The sequence below is a fragment of the Macaca mulatta genome, chromosome 5, assembly GCF_049350105.2.
Source record: "Macaca mulatta isolate MMU2019108-1 chromosome 5, T2T-MMU8v2.0, whole genome shotgun sequence".
NCBI classification, from domain to species: Eukaryota; Metazoa; Chordata; class Mammalia; order Primates; family Cercopithecidae; genus Macaca; species Macaca mulatta.
The window spans coordinates 148,267,933-148,278,099 of NC_133410.1; the positions used below are offsets into that span (position 1 = coordinate 148,267,933).

Below are 10,167 nucleotides of genomic sequence, written 5' to 3' on the forward strand. Positions count from 1 at the left end.
TAACTGGTTATTTATACACACTGTTCTTTAAATCATTATGAACCTGGATCAGAAACAACTTATCTTAAAATTTATTTAGGCTACTTGGTATTCAGTAACTAGTTTCACATCTGTAGCTTGGAATAACTTTTTAGGAAATATGTTTTAATAAAATCATATATATATTCCATAGTCATTTTTGGATTTCACCTCATATCTGCATTTCTGAGCAAGCAGTGGTCTCAGTGAAGATTCTAACATGTTTAAGATGTATTTCGGCTAGGCGTTGTTGTTCATGGCCTGTAATCCTAGCACTTTGGTAGGCCAAAGTGGGCAGATCACTTGAGCTCATGAGTTCAAGACAAGCCAGGGCAACATAATGAGACCCCATCTCTTAAAAAAAAAATCAGATGTGGTGGCACTGTATTGCCGGCTACTTGGGGGACTGAGATTTGAGGATCACTTGAACCTGAAAGGTTGGAGTTGCAGTGAGCTGTGATTGTGTCGCTGTACTCCAGTATGGACAACAGGGCAAGACCCTTTCTCAAAATAAAGATGTATTTACTAGGGGCTAAATAAAAATGCTTATTTTGTAACTTGTAATACAATATGAGATTAAGTTAAATAAAAGTTAATATGGGTATATTGTAAAATACTGTAGTTTAAACTAGAAACAAATGGATAGCTACCTCATGTTATAATTTGCCAGATAAACATGTATATGCTGAAAGACAGTTATTAATATATTCATATAATAGCAAATTGAAGGCAGTATCTTTAAGAAAGAAAAGTTAGACTTATTAGTTGTACCATTTAGATTAGAACCTGGATTTAAAGTTCTAACCTAGGTCCTTTGTAACCTGGATTTAAGTTGCTTTGTAACCTGGCAAAGTTTGTAGGGATTTTTGTATCTGGAAACTAAGTAGCATTTTCTAAGTGAAAATATTAAGAAAGCAAATATGAGAAATGCAAGTCAACATGAATCAACAAAAAAGATAAGAAGCAGACTTACTTAGGGGTTTGGTTGAAAGAATTACTCGTTTTCATGAATAATTTTTCTTGCAAATAATCATTTCATGTTTGAGACACTCTTTTCTGCTTAGTTATTGGATGTGCCTTAAGATGCTCTTTAATTTGAACACAAGGTTGAATACAGTGTTTGAGTTTGCTGGCTGGTTCTAAGCTTTCAAAAATATTAAAAGGCATACGTGCAGTAATTGATATTGGCATTGTAAATCTAGATGTTTATACCCAGGGCCAGGCTAGGCTGAGGTAACATTGCTGCCTAAGGTCATTCACATGCTGAGAGTGAGCGACTTTTTAAATATAGCACCCTGTATACCTTGCTTGCCTCACCATAGTCCCATTCCGGTTTCTACAGTCATCCCTGCTTAGCCTTTTGTATAAATCCTGCAATTCTGGAGAAATGGTTAAATTAGCCCTTGAAGAACATTCTAATAGAATGTATATCCAGGAGTAAATAGCTAAATATGTGTATTTATTTCTTATTTTAGAAATCTCTTGCTGTTGAAATGTCTAATAAATTCACAGTAAGAACCTTTTTTTGACCAGTTATAACATGACTTGTTTTCTTTCCTTAGACATGTATGGAGGTATTGGAAGCCTTGTGTGATGGTAGCCTAGGAGACTGTAAAGAAGCTGCTGAAGTTTATAGAGCAAATTGTCATAAGCTTTTTCCTTATGCTTTGGCTTTCATGCCTCCTGGATATGAAGAGGATATGAAGATCACAGTTAATGGAGATAGTTCTGCAGAAGCTGAAGAACTGGCCAATGAAATTTGAACATCACTAAACAAGCAAATGGAATGACTTTGGACCATATCTAGTATATAATATTTTTGTCACGCACCTGCTGCATTGCTCTAACTTACACAGAATGAGAGGAGTAAATGTTCTTGCCTTCAAATAGTGTTTTACGTTTTTTATCCTGCTGAAAAAGTATATATAAAATATCTAACATTACAGGATAGAGGTTCAGTTTCTTAAAAAATTAAAGCTGCTAAAATTGAGTGGTTAAAAAAGATACCTTATCCTATTCCTACCCACCCACCCATGTTTTTAAACTAATTTATATAAAATCTGGAGGCTGTTACAGCTAACAAAGCAGGTGTGTGGCAGAAATATTACTTTAAATTTGTCTTGTGAGATTTTACTATATCTCAGACAGCATAAATGCTGTTTTAGCACTGGATTCTTTCACTGAGCACAAAGAGTTGTTGGGGCTTTAGCATCTGACTGATTTTGTTACGGGGTTGATTCTGACCATAGGAAGTATGCAATGTGAATCACTATTTACAGAGAAACCTACAACAGATGCTTGATGTTGTAGAAACTGGGACATATAGATACCAAGCAAAATTATAAGAAACCTATAAGGTGTTCAGTACGCTTGTGTTTCCAAAATTCACTGTACATGATCAGTTTGGTGTTCTTGTACCACAGTTTTTAACTGAAGGAACCAGTTGTAACAGTCTCAATTTTAACTAAAACTTGAAGAACTAAAACAACAATGCAAACCTTTCAGCATTGTTTGGCCAAACTTGTTAAAACTGTAATGCAAGAACCAAATGCACTGTGATGTGGCACCAACTAATTAGCAAGCATGAATTTTTCACCCAAGAGTGAAAAAAGGAAAATCTACCATGGCTTGAAGTTAAACAGCAGAACTCCTGACTACCATTCTATGACTGATCAAAAGACTAATAGTTAAAAACCTCAGCAGGCCTTGTTCACGATATGCAGAAAAAAAAGTGCTGCAGTTTAGATACCTCTGGAATTTTTCCACAGTGTCACAGGTTTGTAATACTTGAAGCCCTACATTTCTAAGAATATATTTCTTGCTCAGTCGTTTCAGGCAAGCCCAAGACTTTGTAATTTTTAAAGGGCCCAAGATTTTTTTTTTTTTTTTCAAATAACAGACCAGCTTCTTTTTCTTGCAGTTACAGATGTAATTTCCTTTTTGTTGTCAAACATAAGGTACCAAATATGATGCAATAAATTGTTTTGAAAAACAGTTGTGTGAATATTTCAACTAATCTGTGTTGGGCTTCTGTGAAATACACAGGTGGAAACAGAGGTGCAAGCCAGAGGCAATGTAATAATGCTGTAAGGCTAGTGCAGATGGGAACTTTTTAGAAGGGGCTAAGTGCTGGTGTCAGGGAAATTCTATAATGAAGTAGAATGCTGCTCCTGCATTAAGATTTCATTGAAGGCAAGGATGGTGGCAGGTACTATGAATGTAACTCATAATTTAAAAGGAAAACTAAAAACTATTTTGATTGGGAAAATGAGCCTTAATTTGTTAAACCTATACACTGAGAACTAGCCTCAGGCTTAATATTCTCATTGCATTTGCAGGATCTGAGCAAATAAGATTAAGTAAAATGAATCAATTGTATATATAATTGACCTTTTTGTGGAACATGTAGTTTATAGAAAGTATACTCTAAAGGGAATTTGCCGAAGACCTTTTACTGACTGAACAGTTGTGCTACAATCAACCTTTCATAGTACATAACCTGCATTCCACATCCCAGTCTAACAGTTCAGTAGTGATGTAAAGAGAAGTACAAACTGAACTCCAGTGCTTTGTTATGTTTTATTAACTGGCCCTGTCTCAGGAACATCTTAACAGATGGCAAAAAAACAAAAACTTTTTTTCAACTCCTATGAGTGGCAACTGAAGTTTTTATTGTTGGGAAAGAACACTAGTCCTACCTCTGCCACTAATGAGGTGTTTGGAGGAGGTACCAGCCATATAATAGGGGGTGTATGTGTGAATTTTGTTTAAACTCTACTGTATATTGAAATGAAATTCATCTATTTGTCTTGACAATGTTCAAATGATGTAGATTGTCTCAGAATGAATATTCATAAGTACTCAGAACTCTTAAGATGCAGATGCCACCCGTGAGGAGCTAAATTCCTAACATGTATATTGTATTCCAACCCAATTTTACTGGAACTATTGAATAAATCTTTTATTTTCTTTCAGGTTTACTTGATAGTGGATACATTGGTGTCAGAGGACCTTGACTGGGTTCATTTTATGTCCAGACATCACCCCTGAAACACTGTACTGTACTATCTTGCTCTGAGTAGTATCAACTGGATCGTCTCTCATTTGCCTCATTCATCCTATTAATTTCAAATGATACTGTGGGGGAAAAACAGGGTTAGAAAAACAAGTGGAAAAAATGGAGTGATGTTGTAATCTAAACAAGTGCCTTATGTTTATTGCTAAGAACTGGTGTTACCAACCCTTTTGAGAAGAAAGGGTCTCTTGACCTGTATTAACATAGGAAAGTAAAGTTCTTTTTGTTTTTCTTTATATTCAGCTACTCTTGTCATTTCTCGTTGAAAAACTAAAATCTAACTAGGTTAGTTTACTCAGCTTTAATTAGATAGTTGAGTCATATATTTTCAACATTTTTCTGTATCTTATTTATTATGCACAAAAATAAAGTGTGATCTCTAATAGCATGGCTAAAGGTAATGCCAATATTAGTGAATAGCTTTGCTGTGGGCTTTATCAGGCCCTTGTTTTTCACAGTGTTGTTTGTATTCCCATGTTGTATTGCTATTGGAGCTGTGAAATGAAAGCTGTGACTTTATGAAGAGATAAAAAAAAAAGTGTGGTCCAGATTCAGGTAGGTTGTGATAAGTTCAGGGAAGTCTTTTGTACAATTTCTAAGAATATTTCAGTTACCATGTATAGTATTTGCGAAAAGCTGTAACATCAAATATTGGACTTTGTTGCAAGATAGGTATATACTGGTGTCAGATAATTAAAGCCTTAAATTTTGAAATGAATCTTTGAGAATTCAAAGACTGACCTTTCAGATAGAAGGCAGTCTTTCTATTACAGCTCATGCCCCACTTCTTTAAATTATAGACAAAGTTTCAAGATACCATTCTGCTATCATCTAAACTTTGCTGAACTATACTACCAACCTACATTAAAAACAAAGTCCCATGAAATGGCTGTGTTAAACCATAGTGAGCAGAAACTTAAATTTTGTTCTAATTTTGATGGTTGAAAAATTTCAACCTGTAGCAATAAAACATTTTTGGAAAAGATTACTGAATTGTACTTTTACCTTTCAGTATGCAATCTGAGATGGATGTTGAAATTAAAATATTGGTAATGTGCAGGAGGTTCTGGAGAAAATAATGCTGGTATTTTTGTTTTGTTTTGTTTTTGAGACGGAGTTTCGCTCTTGCTGCCCAGGCTGGAGTGCAATGGCGCGATCTCGGCTCACCGCAACCTCTGCATCCCAGGTTCAAATGATTCTCCTGCCTCAGCCTCCAGAGTAGCTGGGGCTACAGGCATGCGTCACCATGCCCGGCTAATTTTGTATTTTAAGTAGAGACAAGGTTTCTCCCTGTTGGTCAGGCTGATCTCGAACTCCCGACTTCAGGTGATCCGCCCACCTCGGCTTCCCAAGGTGCTGGGATTACAGGTGTGAGCCATGGCACCCAGCCAATAATGCTGTTTTAATAAATCAGAAGAGTATCTTTTATGTGCCATCTTGGTTATATAGTATATTCAAACCAGCTGCCTCCATCAGGACACACCCCCTCTTTTGTTGTTGATGTTTTGTTATAGAGACGGGATCTCACTATGTTGGCCAGGCGTATTGATTGTGAACTCCTGGCTTCAAGCAATCCTCCCACCTCAGCCTCCTGAACAGCTGCGATTATAGGAACAAGCTACCATGCCCAGCTTAGGACACACCCCCTTTTATGAAGATATATTAAAAGTAGGGAGAGGGAGCAGCATATTATAGGAAAGAAGATCTAAAAGTTTCTAGCGCCTCAGTTTATCCAGTTGCCTTTGAAACAATGCTGTCTTGGGATTGTAACCAGAAGAAAGAAAAAAACTGGTACTATATAAATTAGAACTTTTACTAACTTGTAGTCTTAAATTCTATGTGCCAAAACCAAAATATAGACTTTGATTCAAGGGTGCTTATACCAAAAGTAAAGTTGATACTTGGCAATCTAATAAAACTATACTGTGGTTCTTACATTTTAAAAATTAGGCCTTTGTCCCTAGTTTAAGGGTCTGCATTATCTAATAAAAGTGGTATAATTCTTCCTAACTGAAAAAAAGTTCTTGGTGGTGAAGATGTGATGGAAAATTTTCTCTGTGATATAAAGGTTCCTGCTGTTGCTAAATCTTCAACTAGGTCTCAATAAGTACAAATTACCCTCTCAATTAGAAACAAGGTAGGAAGTGAAGGGATTTTTGGAGTGTGTTCTGGATCCCGAGGCTTGTTTTCTGCTAATAATTACATTTATCTTCTAATTTAGTTACCGTGCATTGTCTAACAAAAACAAGAAGCGTCTCTTATTCTATGGCTGTCTTACCAATCTACCATGGTTTCCCAACTTTGGGCTTTTATAAGTACTGCTTGTTTACTTTGATCTGCAAGCTTACCAAGTTCATTGTCCCGTGCTTAATGCCTTATCACAAATGGGATAGGAACTGGTTTCTTTCTAAAGTGATCTTCCAAAGCTATCTGATATTTCTTTATCAGTAGTGAAAAATTAAATTGGCTGCCACTTCTCATCTCTTTTCGAACTACTTATTTGCCTTCAAGTAATCATGCTGTCACTTGATGTCTTTAAAAATGAAAAGGGAACCATTTAAAGAAGTAGATAATAAACCTGTCTCTTAGATTCTTCCCTTTCCTTTCAAGTTCTGAACTCTGGAGTACTAAATACTAATTCATTTCCTTCAGTGACTTAATAATACATTTACTATGCATTAACAATAAAAGTATTTAGAAACGTATTTAACTAGCATTATTGTACAACTAACATTTGTTCGGGAGTTCATAGAAAAGGACCTAAGAATAAGCCAATTACTTCACTTACACCTTCTTATAAACAGTTTTAGTTAAAAGCCTACTTGGTATTTCAAGCATTCCATTTCATGTCACATTTTTCATTCACCTGCCAGGATGCTTTTTATTTGAGAAAAATATCCATTTATGATATGAAATTAAATGTTTCAGACTCATCCATTTTTAATATGATGTATGAAATCTTAAGGGTTTATCCTGGGTACATTGTGGTATAAAAGTATAGCGACTACGACAGTATATACAGATTGTATAATAGCTGTAAAAGACTATTAACTTTTAGGTCACCTGCCAAGGCCACAATTTTTTATCCTTTATCTGTTGATGTAGAATATTCCCGTTCATCTTCTTGTCCTTCTCTGTTGTTCTTAAGGAATTCCTTCAAAATACTATCAATCCATTATCGTGTATATATGCTAGGAATATATTTCTCACATCTAAATTTTGCTTTTTTCCTATAGTTTGTCAGAGGAATGGCTGTGAATGGATGCCTGGAAGGACCATCCTCTAAATTTCTCAGTTGCCTGTTCATTGTGGCATTGGTTGGCAGTGAATCTACTCATCTTTTATGTCTTTAGCAACCAGCCACCCAGGTAACATCATGCCACTGGAATTAAGTTACTACAAGGATTGTCACTCAGTTTTTCATCTTTCAGACAGTATAAGAATACTGGTAACATACACACCTACTAGAAGGCTCTGTTTTTCGTAGCCCAGTATCTCCACTTTTAATCATTACAAGTAAGAAGACAAAAGGTAGGGATATGCTATGATTCTTTCTGGACACTTGGCTCACAGTGTCCATCACAACAAATAGCTGTGACCCACAGTTAATCTCTACTGAGGCTAGGCAATTGAATCCTTTAAGTCATAAATTTAACATTGGTTGTGTATTAGAATCTGAGTGAACTGTAGAAAATAAATCTTAATGCCCAGGCTTACCAGCAAAGATTCTGACTTAAATGATCTGGAGTCAGGACTACGCATTGGTCCTCCTTTATTTTCTGGCCTCTCTTTTCCTCCCCTCCTTTACTTCCTTTCCTCCCTTCCCCAGTGATTCTAAGGTACATCTAAAATTGAGAACTATTGTCTGATGAAGAAGTAGTTAAAAAATGCTTTATACTATTGGTTTTTCTCCTCAAAAAGATCAGAGGACAGAGGGGCCAGGTGCAATGACTCACGCCTGTAATCCCAATACTTTGGGAGGCCAAGGCGGGTGGATCACCTGAGGTCAGGAGTTTGAGGCCAGCCTGACCAACATGGAGAAACCCCGTCTCTACTAAAAGCGTGGCGGTGCATGCCTGTAATCCCAGCTACTGAGGAGGCTGAGGCAGGACCTGGGAGGTGGAGGTTGCAGTAAGCCGAGATCGCGCCAATGCACTCCAGCCTGGGCAACAGGAGTGAAACTGTCTGAAAAAATGATAATAATAATAGTTGTCATAGATAGATGCTTGGGTTTTTAAGTATCAGAGCAAGGCAACGAGTCAGCAGGCTTTTAAATAAGGATCAGTGGTAGATACTACTCTCTGAAAATACAGACATACCTAACCCCCAAATACGTCTTCTCTTGCTATCCCTACAGGACTGCATTTTCCATAAATGAATGAATTACTGTTACAAATCTTACATGTGAAAGGATCCATAATTCTGGGACAGACAGAATTCAAGCTGAACATGTTGGCCTGTAGTGTCAAACCTGGGAAGGAGATTTATTTGCTACAGAATCATATGTCAAGCTAAAATTTACCTTATGAGATTTGTTGAAATAACATTCTGGATAGAACTCCCAAATCTATCCAATCTAGTTTGTTTCTTACTCATTAAAGAATATTTGATAATGAGTCAGGCTGTGTTGATACTGTTGATCGCCATTCTTGAGTTATAGACATTGATGGTTTTCTATAATTTTATAAACTGGGAGGTCTACATGTTTTAGTCTGCACATAGGTGCCTTGCCTTATGCTTTAGTTACTTTTCTTTGATCCTTGTGACTTAGCTGCTAAATACCTGGTATAAATACTCAGTGCTTTGGTACAACAGTAGTATAATATAGTTAAAAATAAGCTTTTAGGTCAGACAGAGCTAGGTTTAAATCCTGGCTCAGGTCCCTTAGACAAGATACTAAGAATTTATAGGTCATACAGCTGTTGGAAGGATAATATACTGTATATAAAGTGATTACCACAACATCTGCACAATGTCATTATGTTTATAAAAGGTTCCTTTCTGTTTGTCAATGTGATATTTGATTATTCTTTTTTTTTTTTTTTGAGATGGAGAGATGGAGTCTCGCTCTGTCACCCAGGCTGGAGTGCAGTGGTACGATCTCAGCTCACTGCAAGCTCTGCCTCCCGTGTTCACACCATTCTCCTGCCTCAGCCTTACCAGTAGCTGGGACTGCAGGCGCCCACCACCATGTCCGGCTAATTCTTTGTATTTTTAGTAGAGACAGGGTTTTACCATGTTAGCCAGGATGGTCTTGATCTCCTGACCTTGTGATCCACCCACCTTGGCCTCCCAAAGTGCTGGGATTACAGGTGTGAGCCACCATGCCCGGCGTTCATTATTCTTATTTGTCTACAGCAGCACATTTGGCCAGTGTTTCAAGAAGGACTTTTTTTTTTTTTTAAAGACGGGGTCTCGCTCTGTCACCCAGGCTGGAATGCAGCGGTGCAATCTCGGTTCACTGCAACCTCCACCTCCTGGGTTCAAGCAGTTCTCCGCCTCCCGGGTTCAAGAGATTCTCCTACCTCAGCCTTCCAAGTAGCTGGGACTACAGGTCCCTGCCACCACGCCCGGCTAATTTTTGTATTTTTAGTAGAGGCGGGGTTTTGCCATGTTGGCCAGGCTGGTCTCAAACTCCTGACATCAGGTGATCCACCTGCCTTGGCATCCCAAAGTGTTGGGATTATGGGTATGAGCCACCATGCCCAGCCAGGAATACTTTATAATTCTTTCCTAGATACTAACAGGTCAAATTTGCCTTTTTTATTTTTTAGTAGTCATGCCTTGGGAGATATTGTGGGCTCAGTTCCAGACCACTACAATAAAGTAAATGTTTCAATAACGTGAATATCACATTAAAGCAAGTCATACAATTTTTTTGGTTTCCCAATGCATATAAAAGTTATGGTTATAACTATATCATAGTCTGTTAATTGTGTGATCATATTATGTCTAATAAAACATTGTACATAGCTTAATTTTTTTTTTTTTTTTGAGACGGAGTTTTGCTCTTGTTGCCCAGGCTGGAGTGCAATCGTGCGATCTCGGCTCGACACAACCCCTGCCTTCCGCCT

General features: G+C 37.3%; 1 protein-coding gene and 1 long non-coding RNA gene across 4 annotated transcripts in view; both read left to right on the forward strand.

Annotated features, from left to right (window-relative positions):
* NAA15 (N-alpha-acetyltransferase 15, NatA auxiliary subunit) overlaps positions 1-4,337 on the forward strand; it is a 90,301-nt gene extending 85,964 nt beyond the window's left edge. For 2 of the 3 annotated variants that reach the window (XM_078001526.1, XM_015139217.3), the window contains one exon: positions 1,581-3,012. In XM_078001526.1, coding sequence (XP_077857652.1) covers positions 1,581-1,612 — 32 coding nt within the window. In that variant the 3' untranslated portion in view covers positions 1,613-3,012. 3 annotated transcript variants of the gene reach the window in all.
* A 1,343-nt stretch (positions 4,338-5,680) lies between these two features.
* On the forward strand, positions 5,681-8,709 carry LOC106998504 (uncharacterized). The gene is made up of 2 exons (XR_001444993.3): positions 5,681-7,461; positions 8,451-8,709. It is a non-coding gene; the product is annotated as an uncharacterized LOC106998504 (long non-coding RNA).
* Positions 8,710-10,167: the final 1,458 nt, after the last annotated feature.